At 38.2% G+C, this 18437-nt stretch overlaps 1 protein-coding gene across 1 annotated transcript; it reads left to right on the top strand.

Moving 5' to 3' along the window:
• The first annotated feature begins 8031 nt into the window (after nt 1-8031).
• LOC104221855 (probable hexokinase-like 2 protein) lies at nt 8032-18152 on the top strand. The gene is made up of 9 exons (XM_009773022.2): nt 8032-8387; nt 8884-9067; nt 15789-15959; nt 16254-16328; nt 16416-16571; nt 16650-16748; nt 16825-16955; nt 17344-17425; nt 17657-18152. Exons 1-9 carry the CDS (start codon nt 8116-8118, stop codon nt 17963-17965), a joined length of 1479 nt encoding a protein of 492 aa, XP_009771324.1. The 5' UTR covers nt 8032-8115; the 3' UTR covers nt 17966-18152.
• Nucleotides 18153-18437: the final 285 nt, after the last annotated feature.

Below are 18437 nucleotides of genomic sequence, written 5' to 3'. Positions count from 1 at the left end.
TCCTTACATGTTGGTTTATGGTACTGAAGCTGTCATCCTAGCCGAGGTAGAGATTCCTTCTTTAAGAATCATACAGGAAGTTGAACCCAACAATGCAGAATGGATAAGGAGCCGCTATGAACAATTGTCCCTTATAGATGGATAAAGGATGAATGCAGTATGTCATGGTCAGCTTTACCAGAACAGAATGTCTAGAGCTTTCACCAAAAGGGTCAAACCAAGGCAATTTGCACCAGGACAGCTGGTACTGAAGAAGATCTTCCCATATCAAGATGAAACCAAAGGGAAATTCTCTCTCAACTGGCAAGGTCCTTACATGGTCCACAGGGTGCTAATAGGAGGAGCACTCATACTTGCAGAAATGGATGGAGAAATCTGGCCAAAACCAATCAATTCACACGCAGTCAAGAGATACTATGCTTAGACTATTTACATTTCCTTATCTGATGTAATTGAACTACGCTTGACCTGATTCCCGTTTAAGAGGGGATACGTAGGCATCCCAGTGGGTTCAGTAATATCATAATAAAATTTCCATTTCCCCCAAGATCAGAAATTGGGGCAGGATTTTGAGGAGGACCCTCAAAATTCTGGAGCAAGTCCAGCCGACGGCATCGCATGCCAGAAAGTCAGAAATTGGTTAAGAAACTGGGGCAGAATTTTGAGAACGATTCTCAAAATTTTGAAGAAAGTTCAACAAAGCTCGTTACCCCCAAACGGCCAAAGGATCATCCACTAAACTAGGGCAGAATTTTGAGGAGGACCCTCAAAATTCTAACATGAGAAAGTTGTAATGTCTCTAAAATGTGTTACATTCACTAGTTCATCCAAAATTACTAGATATTTCGATATGTTTCTAAATAACCCTATTTTTGTCAATAATTGCATATTTTTGCAAACTCTATTTTTCGTACAGTCAGGTGTTACCCAGGGAAACTCAAACGAGGCCTCCGGAATGGAGTAAAGCAAGGCCAGTGGACAAAGGCATGAACCAACCTCCCCCTCACGAAACTTACAATTTTTCTTTGAGCGCAGGCACATTTGACGTAGTGATAGCGGTTGCAAACATGTATACACAATGCAAAATCACTATCAAACAGGCCATCAGACACCGAATATATCTCCAGCTAAGAAATATGCTACTCTTATTTGCTACTCGTTCTTTGTATGGGACTAAGCCCTGTCCCGCATATTTGTATGAGGCTAATCCCTGCCTCCATATTTGCGTGAGGCTAATCCCTGTCTCCATATCTGTATGAGGCTAATCCCTACCTCCATACTCGCATGAGGCTAATCCCTGCCTCCATATTTGCATGAAGCTAATCCCTGCCTCCATATCTGTATGAGGCTAATCCCTGCCTCCATATCTGTATGAGGTTAATCCCTGCCTCCCCACCTGTATAAGGCTAATCCCTGCCTCCATTTGCATGAGGCTAATCCCTGCCTCCATATCTACATGAGGCTAATCCGTGCCTCCATACTTGCATGAGGCTAATCCCTGCCTCCATACTTGTATGAGGCTAATCCCTGCCTCCATACTTGCATGAGGCTAATCCCTGCCTCCATATCTGCATGAGGCTAATCCCTACCTCCATATCTGCATGAGGCTAATCCCTGCCTCCATATCTGCATGAGGCTAATCCCTGCCTCCATATCTGCATGAGGCTAATCCTTACCTCCATATTTGCATGAGGCTAATCCCTGCCTCCATACTTGCATGAGGCTAATCCCTGCCTCCATATTTTCATGAGGCTAATCCCTGCCTTCATACTTGCATGAGGCTAATCCCTTCCTCCACATTTGCATGGGACTAAGCATTGTCCCTTCTTGCATAAATATCGTTCTATTATGGTACTATCGATTTGCTTTTCGATCGGTCTAAGCTCGACCCTTCATTTCACAAGACTAAGCCTTGTCTTGTTAACATTATATTATTTCATCTCATGGGCTGAAATATCGCCAATCTATCCAAAGGCGTCATAGTCTAAAAGGCATTATCCTCATAGCCGGAAGACACCATATCATGGCCTAAGGATCTCTCAAATTTGCATATCATTATTCAAAGGCGTCATGGTTTGGAGGCACCATTTTCATGGCCCGAGAAAATCATTTCATGGCCTGCGAATCCCTCACTTAACAATTCATGGCCCAGGACATCATGGTCTGAGGACGTTATCCTTAACCGTCAGAAGACAACTTTCATGGTCCAAAGGGAATCTGCATCATGTTTAAATTTTCGCACAAATACATGTTTGTAGCATCTCTTTATCTGCAGGTGACCAGTGAGCAACCACCATCTCAAAATTGACCATTCACCATAACCATTCTTGCGTTCATCCCGCAATCCCGTGTTCATTCTTGTAATGACTTCATCCGTACATTCCGTCGATGGATCTAGAATTACACACAGCCTGATTCTTGTAAAACCAGGGATATGTAGGCAGCTCAAAGACCAGAGTTCGGCCTCTATCTTTCAAAACATCCCATCCGGTCAAAATTGGCCATCATTTCTTTACCCGAAAACTCTTTCATCCTTTCCGGGTAAAGAGGGGCAGCTGTTGATACCCAATTTTTCCCATAATATTTTTTTAAAACTATGCCTAGGCATCAATTAGTATTTTTTCATACAATTTCTGCATTTTAAAATATTTTAATTAATTTACCCCATCATTTATTTCATAAAATAATCACTAATTGCATCACAAATAGTTTTATAATAATTTTTATGGCTTAATTTTATCATTTCCATTTGTACTAAATTTCAATTATTGCACAAATAGCCACATTTGTATTTTAGGATGAAATCGCAATTACTTTGCAATTATAGCCTATGCATGCAGTATTATATTATTTTCAGAAAATAGCATTTTACATTTTTAAAATATTAAGTAATTATTTTAAAATACTTCCAAGCATGAAAATCATTTTTACAACACATTAGTTATTTTTAAAAAATGTTTTATCATTTAAAGTGGTATTTAACAAATGACCCTCTTATTTTCGGATTTAGCCTAATTACCTAGCCCAATTTCAACCCCAATTCAAATTAAATCAGGCCCAAAATCTACCCAGCCTAAACTTTTTATCTACCCGACCCATTTCTTATTAAATCTTGGTCGTTGATCAAAATGATCAACGGTCCAGATCTCATCTTACCTAAATTAAACTAACCTATATCCCCCAAACCCTAATCACTTTACCACTCTTCCCCGCCGTCACTATTCCTATCCTCTCTCAAATTCTTTCGACCTAAACCCTAATCTCCAAATGTCGTCACTCACCTATTGCCCTCCTATGGTGGTTCTTCATCACCTCAGGCCTCTAATGGCCTCTTATTTGCTATGGCATCTCCATTTTTGGATCCTTGAAGAGATCCTCAAGGGACATAGGCGGTCTATTTACACTTTGGGTTTTCTTGTTGCTTTCAGGCTATTTAGCTTGATCTTGAGTAAGATCTTTCTCATTTTTTGTCTTGGATCCGTGGTTTCCTAAGTCTATGCATGTCTCTGTTGCTTTTCCCAAAAAAAAACCTAATTTTTATCCTTTGATCTTCTCAGATCTGCCCAGATCTGAGATGAATCGAGTCTATTTCACATTTTTTTCACGAAAGTCTTATGGTTTTTAATTGATTCTCCATTTTTCCTGAAAATTATGGTTTACTAAACTCACTCTTTTAAAGACTTTTCGATTTTTGAGTGTAATCGTGATTCTTAAGTGTTACTGACTGATTTGTGTTAATATTGTTTGGACCCTAGTCGATTTATGCTAAAGCCCTAATTTCTTAAATTTTTGCTTCAATTCTGAATCTTTCCGTGTTACTGGTTACATTGTTTGGTCTATGTTTTGACTCTCATATTTTTCCTTAGTCCAATTCAGTATCTAGTGACTACTACCCTAGTTCATCTTTACTAGGGTTTTTAAGTCGATCTCTTGGATAATTTATGTGTATTTATGAAGTTTTGTTCATCCTACTCATCTATTTGTGGAAAACTGATATTTTTTTCCTCTCTTTAAATCAGTATTATTTTGAATTTCGATTTACTGATTTCCTTGTTTAAAAAATTATGTGCTGATTCTTGATTTATTCCCTTGTTTACGACTCTAATTATTCTTATTACCTTATTGTCTGTAATGTTGCTGATTCTTCACGATTATTTCCTTAATTAAACTTCTGTTTATTTATCTCTTTACTTAGGTCTGATTTGATTTTCTTTCCTTCAGTGACTCATGTCCTTTACCTGTTGGGTAGTTGTCCTTAATTGAAGGAAGACTATGCTAATTTCATGTGTGATTGATTTTGTAATTTCCCCGATTGCTGAATTATGATTTCTTTACCTTATTCTGCTCCATTCCTAAACTGGTATATATACTCTCCTTTACTCCTTACTTCTGGACATGAACTTTAGTTCATAAACCACTGCTTTTACACTCTAAAAAGCTCTTTTATCTCTCTTCTCTCTCTGCTACTTGTGATATTTGTTAGTCTAGCCGGCTGCAAGCCAAGGCTGGAAATTGCACAACACATGTCTTACATCTTGTGTTTTCTTTCTCTAACTGGTGTGCTTCTGATTAATTTTTAAGAATCTAAACCTATGTGTTTATTTACTGCCTTAGTTTATTAGACTTGAGTTCATTCTTGCTTCTGTTTACTGCTTACCTAGCATGCCAAATACTGCCTTATTCAAATATGTAATTAGCATTTCTCCACTTTACTTGCATGTTTGCTATCTTGTTTAATATGTCTTGCACTGTCTTATTCCACATGGGACTAGCCTGTTTGCCTGACTACTGTTTTCTAGCATGCCTAAACTTTGTTTTGTAAGTGTGTGATTAGCATGTCTACACTTGTTAATACTTGCCTGGCATGTCCATTTCAGTTCTTGCTTGTTCTGTCTTACTCCTGCTAAGTTATCTAGTCTCTCCAATGTAACTCTAGTTATGTTGTTTATGTGCCCTCAACATGTTTCTGCTGTGATCTTTACTTCATGTTTCAATGACCTACATTCTCTAACCTATTAGTTCTGTAGACCCCCCTTAAGAACTCTATGCACCATGTTGTTTATGTGCTCCACCAAGGTGTATTCTATGTGTCCCCAACCCCTTTTTCCTTGTGTGAAAACTGTTTGCCAAAGTGTTTTCTAAAGCTGTTTGTTCTGTGACTTGTGTTCTGATTGCAAATTATTTCCCATGCTTTTCTAACTTCTGTTTTACCACTAAATTAGTACTGATTTTCAGAAAATCTTTTCACTCCTAAGACCTTTCTTTATACTATTTACCAAACATTTTCAAATCAAGTCAAACACTCTCACTTATTCTTAGGTTATTAAGTTCTGCCCCTCTGGTATGTGTACTGCTTAGAGGTCCCTGAGATCACTCTGAACTCTGGCATATCAGGGCTGACACTTCCACACTGCACATAAATCAGTCTTTATTCGAGGAAGGTCTGGGTGTGAGCACCGCCTAGGATCCTTGAGGTCCTTAGGGAACTCTGACACACCTAGACATGAAATTGGCTATGAAACTTTGGGCATTTGAGACTACTGAAGGTCTGGTATCTCATGATTTGCTTTGGGCCTACTTCAGGCTCCCTATAACTTAATTTATATTCTATTTATATATAATTCAATCCTTGGTCTGTAATAATTAATTGTAAATAGATATTGGGGTGACTAGTGAAAAGGGAAGGTAGTTGTATACTGTGGATAAAGTTGGGTAGATATCATGCCTATAGGGTTTATTTTGGTTTTCATGTGCTATGTTAGACAACGTGCCTATAGGGTTTGCTTTGGTTGAAATAAGTTCTCCCTACTTTACTTTACATGACTAGACACCATGCATATAGGGAATAAAATAACTAAGGTTCAATTTTCATAACGGCATATATTCAAATTTATCTCTTTAGAAATCATGCCTATAGGATTTAAAATCAGCTTTAATTATAGAAATCATGCCTATAGGATCTAAAATCAGTTTAATTTTAACTCACGCCTGTAAGCCTTGAATCAATCTTATTAATTATCCTATTTGTTTCTTTGATAGCCTTCAACGTTGTGTTAGTTAGTATCACTAGAAAGCATGTCTATAGGATAAAAGACTTCAAAATGTTTTCCCAGAATTGTGACTGCATATACGCACTTAGGCAAGCTTTAGGGCATTAAATAATTGTGAAACCAGTTCTGTTATATGTGAAATCATTCAGGTTTAACAAACTGCAAAACCAGTAGGCAAACTGGTTAGGATCCTACCACTTCCCTAAAAACAAACACTGCATGTTCTGTTTTTGTGATGTTCATCTAGATATCACGTCCTTAGGATTTCTGAACTTCTTTTGAAAGTCTGTGCTTTAGACGCGCTGTTTGATTGTCTATATACATGCAGAGGTAAATGTGAGCCTTCTAACTATTTGTCCCTATTTGCTTGTCCTACAAGTTATTTGTCTGTCGCCTAGATTTTTACCTTTTAAAAAACCCTTAGGTTGTCTAGAACTGTCCAGATTTAGTGGTCCTTAATTCCTCCAGTACCATAAGGAAGGGACAGGTAGCAGCACACTTAGAAGTCGTTAATTAAACTCGCTTATAACCACTATGGGGAGGGTAATGGGTAGTAAAAGGATATGATGATCGCGCGCTAATGTCACATGTAGCCCCTCATTGAAGAGTGATTACCGGGCATTGCATGGGTATGATCTTGTAGGCTAATCAACTTAGAACTTCCCTTTCCCACTTCCTATGTGTTTAAATTTTATAAACTTCCTTTTCTTTATACATGTGCAAGTTGTTTAAACCTCTCCCTTGCTTTCATTACCTGAATCATATATGTATTTAGAATGTCAAAACATGCCTTTATTTGTGAATATGTGTTGAGCTTTGTTTGCTTGTTAAATGACTAATTCACATAGTTTGAGTTCGGTCGGGACCCACTATTGTGGACCGTAAAGTGCGCCTAATACCTTCCCCTCAAGGTTATTTTGAGTCCTTACTCTAATCTCTGGTAATGCAAACTAGTTACATGAGTTAATCGCTCTAGGTTCTCTAACGCACCATAATCCGTTAGGTGACGACTCTTCAAATACCCAATTCCCAAAAGGAAACGAGTTGTTCCCCTATGAATGTCGAAATCCGGACTTTCCCACAAAAGGGAAAAAAGGGGGCGCGATAACACTAATTGCACAAGAAAAATCTAAAGCCTGAAGATGTTAGCAGAAAGTTGAGTAATGACTACCATCCTAAAAATAGTCAAACTATAATGAATCCCTTCAAGCAGAAAATTTATAGGCATATCTTGAGAGCATGGTTTGTGCAGCTAAAACGTACTAAAGTTCAGCAAATATAGAACAAAACTTCAGCTAAAACATGCTGAAGTTCAGCAAATAGAGAACAAAACTTCAGCTACTAGCTTAAGTTTTGCAATTACAAACAAAAACTTCAGCAAATAGAGAACAAGACTTCAACTACTAGAATGCTTAAGTTCAGCAATTACAAACAAAAATTTCATCAAATAGAGAACAAACTTCAGCAAACAGAGAATAAAACTTCAGCTACTAGATGCTTAAGTTCAGCAATTACAAACAAAAACTTCAGTCACCACTTGGTTCAGCAATTTGCTATTTCAGGCCTGTCTACTAGAATGCTAAAGTTTGTGTGATTGCATTTGCTACTTCAGGCCCGTATGCCTGAAGTTACGCGAAAAGTGGGTACGCTTGTAATTTTTTTTGCAAAGCGAGTATAAGTTAAAACGTGACCAAAAAGCGGGTATAGATGCAAATGTCCCATTTACTTATCTAACAAAACAGAGCTAGTGACCCAAAAAAAAAAATTGTTGATCAAACAGAACTGCAATTGAATCTCAAACCCAACATAAAAGCTAGAAGAAACGTTATTAGGCCCAAAAGCCCACCATCGTGAGTTCGGGTTTAACCCGACCTTGCTGGATAATACACTCACTGAACAAGTTTTGCCATGAAACTCGTTCTTCATTCCACGGATCGTGGATCAGTTATCTTTGATAACATAAAAATTAAATTAGAAAAAATAATCAGATGCATGGATGTAAAAGAAACTACAACTCTAATAAAATATCAGAAACTACTTATCTGAAATAACGTATAAGTAGAGAATGAGGAAGGACGTGGTGGTGTTGGCAGCAGTGACGACGGTTTCCACCGTCGTAGCGGCGGCGCTGTTGGTGAGGCAATGGAAGAGGCGAAGCGAGCAACGGTGGAGGCATGCACAGCGCATTCTTCGAAAATTTGCAAGAGAATGTGCGACCCCTGTTCCTAAGTTATGGCAAATTGCTGATGATCTTGTGACTGAGATGCAATCGGGTCTAACTTCAAGTGAATCCAGCCTCCAAATGCTTCCTTCTTGCTTAGCTTCACTACCCACAGGGTACTATAGTTTTCATTCTTAGTAGAGAAGATTGAATTTAATTTTCTTTTTTCTCTAATGTTGATTACATTTTCCATTGCTGTAGCCTGTAGGTTATATATGCTTTTTTTTTAATAATACTGGGGGGATTAGGGGAGGGGGATCGTGAGAATTGAATCAACGCCTTATTGCGTGAAAGACTCTCACTGATACCACTAAACTATAAGCATAGGTGGTTTCATTTAGATTTTGAAATTAGTTTGATCAATGGATGAAATTTTGAAAGGAAAACACACACCCAACTTGAACCCTTGATATTTGAATAAAAGAATTAAATATCGCATTACCCTTGCATTCCATTTTAAGTAGATGTGGATATAGAATTTTAAGTCCGTAAGTGCAGAGTACCATTATTCTAGAATATTTCTTGTGATTAGGACAATTGCTCCTACATTTTAATTTTTGAATTGCATGGTTCTATTAGTTGCTCATTAATTGTTTACATATGTGGTGTCAGAGATGAGAAAGGTCTATACTACGGGATTAATCTTCGCGGAACTAACTTCATCATCGTGCAAGCACGTCTTGGAGGAAGAAATGAACCACCCGTTTCACGTCTTGCTGGAAGAAATGAACCCATTTCGGATCTATATAGGCAAGAAATTCAAATTCCTCCAAACATAATAGAGGGCAGCTCCCAGGTTTGTCCATTGCCTCGTACTGTAACAAGAATAAATAAATAAATAAATAAATAGAAGTGTTATTTGCTAGTAACTTGTAGCAATATGTCTCGTTTATCGCTCGAAACATATTTTATAATAATAAGTAATTTTATGATGAAATTCCTAATTTGTCCAAAATTTTAGTTATATTGGGATTTCCTCCTTAATTATTTTAGACCGATGAATGATTCTAACTACGTACTCGTTATGGGCTATGATTAGCTTACCACTTACCTTGATACTGACCCTGAACCATATGAAAGAACATACTTCTTCAACATTACCAAGTAACTGAAATAAATATAGTAGCAGGTTGGATAATCAAATTTTCTGAATTGGAAGTAAAGGTCTTTGATTAACTCTTTACAAGTCATTATAGCTTCTAAGGAAAGCAGGGTATTGATGATGTCCATCTCATTGAAGAAGTATTAGGCATGTGCCTAATAAAAGTTTCTTTGGTTTGGTAGCCAATCTTGTTGACTTGGTTTGGTTAGGTAGTCAACCTTGTTGAATTAGTTTGGTTTGGTAGCCAACCTTGTTGAATTTCTTTGATTTGGTAGCCAACTTTGTTGAATTGTGGGAAGTGTGTGTAAATTATTAAATATTGTAGGCTTTAGAGAGCGAAGCTTTGGCTATAAAAGGAGAGCTTCAACTTTCATTTCTTCACACCAACAAAGAGAGAAAGAAATAGTGAGGTTTCACAGACATGGTATAAGAAAATAGTCTGTGAGGAAAATAGAGAGTGAGCGATATTGTAGTGAGGTAGAAATATCAAAAGAGGGTTATTTCTTTTGAGTGTTGTAGTGGTTTTTGGAGTATTTTACTCGGACCTACAAAGTGTAAAATTCCTTACTATAGTGATATCAGTTGCTCCTCTCGGGGCCGTGGTTTTTTTTTCCCTTATTAAAAGGGTTTTCCACGTAAAAATCTTGGTGTCGTTGTTACTCTTTTATTCTTGTTAATTACCGTATCTCGGTGCTACATTATTATTCCGCTTTTATTACCGTGAATATTATTTCTGTGGGGTTTTATTTCCAACAACTGGTATCAGAGCACATGTTCTGCTCGTTCACTGAAATACTATTCACTATCGGTAGTACTATATTCGGTGAAAAATAAAAATGTCCGGAGTAAAGTATGAGGTAGCAAAATTCAACGGAAATAACGGTTTCTCAACATGGCAAAGAAGGATGAGAGATCTGCTCATCCAACAAGGATTACACAAGGTACTAGATGCTGATGTCAAAAAGCCTGATACCATAAAAGCTGAGGATTGGGCTGACTTGAATGAAAGAGCTACTAGTGCAATCAGGTTGCACTTATCAGATGATGTGGTAAATAACATCATTGATGAAGATACTACACATGGAATTTGGACAAGGTTGGAAAGCCTATACATGTCCAAAACGTTGACAAATAAATTGTACCTGAAGAAGCAGTTATACGCCTTACACATGGGTGAAGGTATGAATTTTTTGTCACATTTAAATGTGTTTAACGGACTACTCACACAGCTTGCCAACCTCGAAGTGAAAATCGAGGAAGAAGATAAAGCCATCTTGCTATTCAACTCATTGCCATCTTCGTACGATAATTTGGCAATAACCATCCTGCACGGTAAGACTACTATTGAGTTGAAAGATGTCACATCGGCTCTTTTACTCAATGAGAAGATGAGAAAGAAGCCTGAAAATCAAGGACATGCTCTCATCACAGAAGGTAGAGGCAGGAAGTTATCAAAGGAGTTCGAACAACTATGGTAGATCCGGAGCTCGTGGGAAGTCAAAGAACCGATCCAAATCAAGAGCCAGAAATTGCTACAACTGTGATCAACCAGGTCACTTCAAAAGAGATTGCCCAAATCCAAGGAAGGGCAAAGGTAAAACTAGTGGCCAGAAGAATGACGACAACACAACCGCCATGGTGCAAAATAATGATAATGTTGTCCTCTTTATAAATGAGGAAGAGGAATGCATGCACCTGTCAGGTCCAGAGTCAGAATGGGTGGTTGACACAACGGCATCTTACCATACCACACCGGTAAGAGATCTTTTTTGCAGATATGTAGCAGGTGATTTCGGCACAGTGAGAATGGGTAACACAAGTTATTCAAAGATTGCGGGGATTGGTAACATTTGTATCAAGACACATGTTGGATGCACATTGGTTCTAAAGGATATGCGGCATGTACCTGATTTGCGGATGAACTTGATCTCAGGAATTGCTTTAGACCGAGATAGATACGAGAGCTATTTTGCAAATCAAAAGTGGAGACTCACTTAGGGATCATTGGTGATTGTAAAGGGAGTTGCTCGTGGCACGTTGTACCGGACAAATGCAGAAATATGCCAAGGTGAATTGAACGCGGCACAAGATGAGATTTCTGCAGATTTGTGGTACAAAAGAATGGGTCATATGAGCGAGAAGGGATTGCAGATTCTTGCCAAGAAATCACTTATTTCTTATGCCAAAGGTACAACGGTAAAACCTTGTGACTAGTGTTTATTTGGTAAGTAACATAGAGTCTCATTTCAGACATTGTCTGAAAGAAAATTGGATATGCTTGATTTAGTATATTCTGATGTTTGTGGCCCAATGGAAATTGAATCAATGGGCGGTAACAAATATTTTGTTACTTTTATTGATGATGCTTCACGAAAATTATGGGTTTATATTTTGAAAACCAAAGATCAGGTGTTTCAAGTTTTCCAGAAGTTTCATGCTCTAGTAGAAAGGGAGACGGGTCGAAAGCTAAAGCGTCTCCGAAGTGACAATGGAGGTGAGTACACTTCAAGGGAATTTGAAGAGTATTGTTCAAGTCATGGGATCAGACATGAAAAGACAGTTCCTGGAACCCCACAGCACAATGGCGTAGCCGAGAGGATGAACCGCACCATTGTGGAGAAGGTGAGAAGCATGCTCAGAATGGCTAAACTGCCTAAGTCATTCTGGGGTGAAGCAGTTCAGACAGCCTGTTACCTGATCAATAGGAGTCCATCAGTTCCGTTGGCGTTTGAAATCCCAGAGAGAGTCTGGACCAACAAGGAGGTGTCCTACTCGCATCTGAAGGTGTTCGGTTGCAGAGCTTTTGCACATGTACCAAAAGAGCAGAGAACAAAGCTGGATGATAAATCTATTCCCTACATATTTATCGGATATGGAGATGAAGAGTTCGGGTACAAATTGTGGGATCCTGTAAAGAAGAAGGTCATCAGAAGCAGAGATGTAGTCTTCCGAGAAAGTGAAGTTGGAACTGCTGCCGATATGTTAAAAAAGGCGAAGAATGATATAATTCCTAACCTTTTTACTATTCCTTCTACTTCTAACAATCCCACAAGTGCAGAAAGTACGATCGGCGAGGTTTCCGAGCATGGGGAGCAACCTGGTGAGGTTATTAAGCAGGGGGAGCAACTTGATAAAGGTGTCGAGGAAGTGGAGCACCCCACTCAGGGAGAAGAACAACCTCAACCTCTGAGGAGATCAGAGAGGCCAAGGGTAGAGTCATGCAGGTACCCTTCCACAGAGTATGTCCTCATCAGTGATGAGGGGGAGCCAGAAAGTCTTAAGGAGGTGTTGTCCCATCCAGAAAAGAACCAGTGGATGAAAGCTATGCAAGAAGAGATGGAATCTCTACAGAAAAATGGCACATACAAGCTGGTTGAACTTCCAAAGGGTAAAAGACCACTCAAATGCAAATGGGTCTTTAAACTCAAGAAAGATGGAAATGGCAAGCTGGTCAGATACAAAGCTCGATTGGTGGTTAAAGGCTTCGAACAAAAGAAAGGTATTGATTTTGACGAAATTTTCTCACCTGTTGTCAAAATGACTTCTATTCGAACAATTTTGAGCTTAGCAGCTAGCCTAGATCTTGAAGTGGAGCAGTTGGATGTGAAAACTGCATTTCTTCATGGAGATTTGGAAGAGGAGATTTATATGGAGCAGCCAGAAGGATTTGAAGTAGCTGGAAAGAAACACATGGTGTGCAAATTGAATAAGAGTCTTTATGGATTGAAGCAGGCACCAAGGCAGTGGTACATGAAGTTTGACTCATTCATGAAAAGTCAAACATACCTAAAGACCTATTCTGATCCATGTGTATACTTCAAAAGATTTTCTGAGAATAACTTTATTATATTGTTGTTGTATGTGGATGACATGTTAATTGTAGGAAAAGACAAGGGGTTGATAGCAAAGTTGAAAGGAGATCTGTCCAAGTCATTTGATATGAAGGACTTGGGCCCAGCACAACAAATTCTAGGGATGAAGATAGTTCGAGAGAGAACAAGTAGAAAGTTGTGGCTATCTCAGGAGAAGTACATTGAACGTGTACTAGAACGCTTCAACATGAAGAATGCTAAGCCAGTCAGCACACCTCTTGCTGGTCATCTAAAGTTGAGTAAAAAGATGTGTCCTACAACAGTGGAAGAGAAAGGGAACATGGCTAAAGTTCCTTATTCTTCAGCAGTCGGAAGCTTGATGTATGCAATGGTATGTACTAGACCTGATATTGCTCACGCAGTTGGTGTTGTCAGCAGGTTTCTTGAAAATCCTGGAAAGGAACATTGGGAAGCAGTCAAGTGGATACTCAGGTACCTGAGAGGTACCACGGGAGATTGTTTGTGCTTTGGAGGATCTGATCCAATCTTGAAGGGCTATACAGATGCTGATATGGCAGGTGACATTGACAACAGAAAATCTACTACTGGATATTTATTTACATTTTCAGGGGGAGCTATATCATGGCAGTCTAAGTTGCAGAAGTGCGTTGCACTTTCAACAACTGAAGCAGAGTACATTGCCGCTACAGAAACTGGCAAGGAGATGATATGGCTCAAGCGATTCCTTCAAGAGCTTGGATTGCATCAGAAGGAGTATGTCGTCTATTGTGACAGTCAAAGTGCAATAGACCTTAGCAAGAACTCTATGTACCATGCAAGGACCAAACACATTGATGTGAGATATCATTGGATTCGAGAAATGGTAGATGATGAATCTCTAAAAGTCTTGAAGATTTCTACAAGTGAGAATCCCGCAGATATGCTGACCAAGGTGGTACCAAGGAACAAGTTCGAGCTATGCAAAGAACTTGTCGGCATGCACTCAAACTAGAAGACAGTGCTACCTCCTCTAGATGAATGAGACTGGAGGGGGAGATTGATGATGTCCATCTCATTGAAGAAGTATTAGGCATGTGCCTAATAAGAGTTTTCTTTGGTTTGGTAGCCAACCTTGTTGACTTGGTTTGGTTGGTAGCCAACCTTGTTGAATTAGTTTGGTTTGGTAGCCAACCTTGTTGAATTTCTTTGGTTTGGTAGCCAACTTTGTTGAATTGTGAAAAGTGTGTGTAAATTGTCAAATATTGTAGGCTTTAGAGAGTGAAGCTTTGGCTATAAAAGGAGAGCTTCAACTCTCATTTCTTCACACCAACAAAGAGAGAAAGAAAGAGTGAGGTTTCACAGATAGGGTATAAGAAAATAGTCTGTGAGGAAAATAGAGAGTGAGCGATATTGTAGTGATGTGAGAATATCAAAAGAGGTTATTTCTTTTGAGTGTTGTAGTGGTCTTTGGAGTATTTTACTCATACCTACAAAGTGTAAAATTCCTTACTATAGTGATATCAGTTGCTCCTCTCGGGGCCGTGGTTTTTTTTCCCTTATTAAAAGGATTTTTCACGTAAAAATCTTGGTGTCGTTGTTACTCTTTTATTCTTGTTAATTACCGTATCTCAGTGCTACATTATTATTCTGCTTTTATTACCGTGAATATTATTTCTATGGGGGTTTATTCCCAACAGGTATACCACATTGCATAAGATCCTTAACAATTTCGATCTTACAGTCCAAATGAAGAGCTACGAAGAATGTTCCAAACGGCTAACAACCTGCTCCTTCAATAGAATAGGTTGCCTTCAAAAAGAAAAAGAAAAAAGCATGGAACATGTTAAACATGATAATTTCATTCTAAATTTGTCCATGACTGGTTTTATTTTGTTGAATTTTCAAGTTTTACTTGTTTCAATTTTTTTCTTTTTTGATGTCTTTTTTATATTTAAATCTTTCAATATGTGGTGAAATGACAACTAATAAGTATGGTACTAGCCAAAGTTTGTAAAGCATTTAAGATTGCAGTTATTATATTACATCATTTTCATTTCACTTTAGTCACTTAAGGTTTCAGCCCTAAATGCTGATTCAGATATGAAAAATGCCATGCGTCATAAGCTTAATGTAGTCATATAGGTCGCTCATCATGGGCGGATTTAGGGACACCCCCTTCGCCGGAAAATTACATTGTACATATAAGGCAAAATCCATGTTCCGCCTCTATATATCATGTATTGAATCTCCTTGCTACAGAATAAAAGCATAGCTTAGTGGTTAAGGGGGTCAAAACTTTTGTGTGTTGGTTCAATTCCTACTGGCATAGTCCCTTTTAATGTTTTAACTTTTATTATTTAAACCCCATAGCGGAAATCCACAGTCTCTTATTACTAAATGATGATGTTAGGTCCTATCTCTTTTTCTGCTTCTTATATGTTCTTTTAATTTCATCAAGGTCTTCAAAGGTATAAGAAATTTTCTATTGAAGTTTGTCGAAATAGTTTCTGACTAGTAGTCATCACCAGTCAATTAGTGTCAAACTATGAGGTTTACTGTTGCTAAAGGTTTCATGAAATATCTTCCTTTTGAACCTGTTTCAGGAATTATTTGATTGGATAACGGTGGAGCTTGGAAAATTCATCTCCATGCATAGTGAAGGTCTGCAAGGAGGAGAGAAAAATCTGGGATTTACTGTATCACCTACAATTGGGGAAGTAGCTGCCTCCAAGGAAACAGCCATTAAATGGAAGGATTCATTATTTGGAGACGCAGTTGAGTCTTTCTATACCTAAGTAGATTTAAATCTCTAAGGGACAAAGATTCTCTGAAACAAATATGTTTCCCATGCATTTGGACTTAAAAACAGTCAGATTTAATTGACAACATCTTTCAAAGATTCAGCTACAAGAAAGGAAATTGAGGTGTATACGGTTATCAAGCAAAATGGCTCATTTGATGATTAAGTCTTTGTACTTTCCCTTCCAAGCTTGAGTAATAATTATTGATTCACAGTGTTTACATGAATATAGATAGAACATGAATACGTTACTACATCGTAATCTCAGGAAGGGAACAAGTTGTTGAATGAAATCAATCTCGCCTTGGAGAAGCACGGTGTTGATAAGCAAGTTTTTGCCCTGGTAAAAATTCTGGGATCTTCCCTTTCTCGTATAGCGGAAAAGGTACAATTATTTGCATAGAATGTGATTCAAATAGCAATTCCGCAGGTTGATGACACCATAGGAATTTTGGCTGGAGGAAGGTACTATAGTAAAGAGAGTGTGGCTGCAGTCACTCTGGGCATGGGCACTAATGCTGCGTATGTAGAATCAGCAAAATCTGTTGTAAAATGGCCTGATCAGGCTCCAAAACCAGAAGAAATAGTAAATTCTGGTGACAGCTTTTAAGTATACCAGCTAATAAAATCTTACAATGTTTCACTATAGTGCTTGTTTGTGCAGGCAATTAATATCCAATGGGGGAATTTTAGGTCCTCCCATCTTCCAATTACCGAATTTGATACATCGTTAGATGCCGAAAGTTCAAATCCTGGTAGCCAGGTGGACACTTAACTTTTCTGCCCCCCTCAGGTTCCCTGTGATCTCCATTAACTCCTTAATCTCATTTTGTCTTCAGATATTTGAGAAGCTTATTTCGGGTACATATTTAGGAGAAGCTGTCAGGAGAGTCTTACTAAAGATGGCTCAGGAATCATCTTTATTTGGAGATAGAGTCCCACCTAAGCTAGCAATTCCATACTTGTTGAGGTAAAATGTTGATTATTTCTAATCCAATGTACAGGTTGATTGGATCTTATGGTTTTTTTTTATTAGAAACTCAATACTAGTAGATTTTCTTTCTTTCTTTCAAAATGAAATTCTCCCCATCAACTGCACTCAGAAGTTGCATTTGTCCTCCGTCTATGTGGAAATTGCCCCACCACCCAAGTAGCCAGGATAAGAAACTATTTCTCCATCTTCAGTTTAATTGTGACAGATATCATTTACGTATGTTTTTTTGGTAGTGTATAGTAATTAGTAAATGTCATAAGACATTGGCAGTAAAATCAGCTTGAAACAATTGGCATTTTGGAGCTCCATACTTCATAATTACTGTCACATTATCTTTTGTATTATTGGCTATAGTTAATGGCAGGTCCCCAGATATGGCTGCTATGCATCAAGACACATCAGAGGACTATGAAGTAATTGATGAGAAACTGACAGAAATTTTTGGGGTAGGGCTTTTACATCAGAATTGTCAAATTTAAGTAGTAATTTCCTGAGAAATGTTCTTACAGTTTCTCCAATACTAGTTTTTCATTTTTGTGGTAAGGGAGGGGGTTGAACATGTGATTTCTCTAGTTAAAGTGTTTTTTCGTCTAGGTGGTTTCAATGTGCATTATTTATAAGTAGATTATATGGACAAGTTTTTGCTACCGTGCTAATTAGTTATCTGCTGATTGCAGATAAATAACTCTACAACCATGGCAAGAGAACTAGTTGCAGAGGTCTGTGATGTTGTAGCAGAACGTGGAGCTCGATTAGTTGGAGCTGGCATCGTGGGGATTGTAAAGAAACTAGGAAGGCTTTCTAATAGGATTAGCATTATTACAGTAGAAGGTGGTGTCTACGAGCATTATCGCGTTTTCAGGAACTATCTGCATAGCAGTGTGTGGGAGATGCTTGGCAATGAACTATCAGACAATGTGATTATTGAACATTCTCATGGCGGTTCTGGTGCCAGTTCCATCTTTATTGCAGCTTCACAACCATAAGCCTCGAACTTCATAGTAACTTAGTTCTTTTAGCCGTGACAGATAGTTACATTTGGGTGGTTCATATGATTGCAGCGTCTAATTATTTATTTATTTGTTCGTATTTTTTCACATCCTCGGATCCACTGAGATGTTGTTTTCAGTATATTATTTTATATTAAACAAAGGATCTGCATTTCATGATTTACTGTCTGTTTGAGTAGGCAACAAGTGGTAGGTTTGCAAAATAAGAAAGGGCAAGCGCTGCTCATAGTTTCTGAATTCTCTATTATGTTCCTTTGTATCAAATGCTGAAAATCAAGAAAATTGATGTAGTATATGTTGGATTGTTCCTTATATTACACAATAATGATATCCAAGAATATACTAATCAAGCACAGATATCAGTACTTCTCCATATAATACGTAGCCTTAGACTCCTGTTTAACGTCTTTCACAGCCTCTGGTGTATATTGTTATTCAGCCAAGTTAA

This window comes from Nicotiana sylvestris, chromosome 2 (genome assembly GCF_000393655.2).
Source record: "Nicotiana sylvestris chromosome 2, ASM39365v2, whole genome shotgun sequence".
Classification (NCBI taxonomy): domain Eukaryota; kingdom Viridiplantae; phylum Streptophyta; class Magnoliopsida; order Solanales; family Solanaceae; genus Nicotiana; species Nicotiana sylvestris.
The sequence above is the reverse complement of the archived record's forward strand: the minus strand, read 5'-3'. Positions and strand labels throughout refer to the sequence as shown.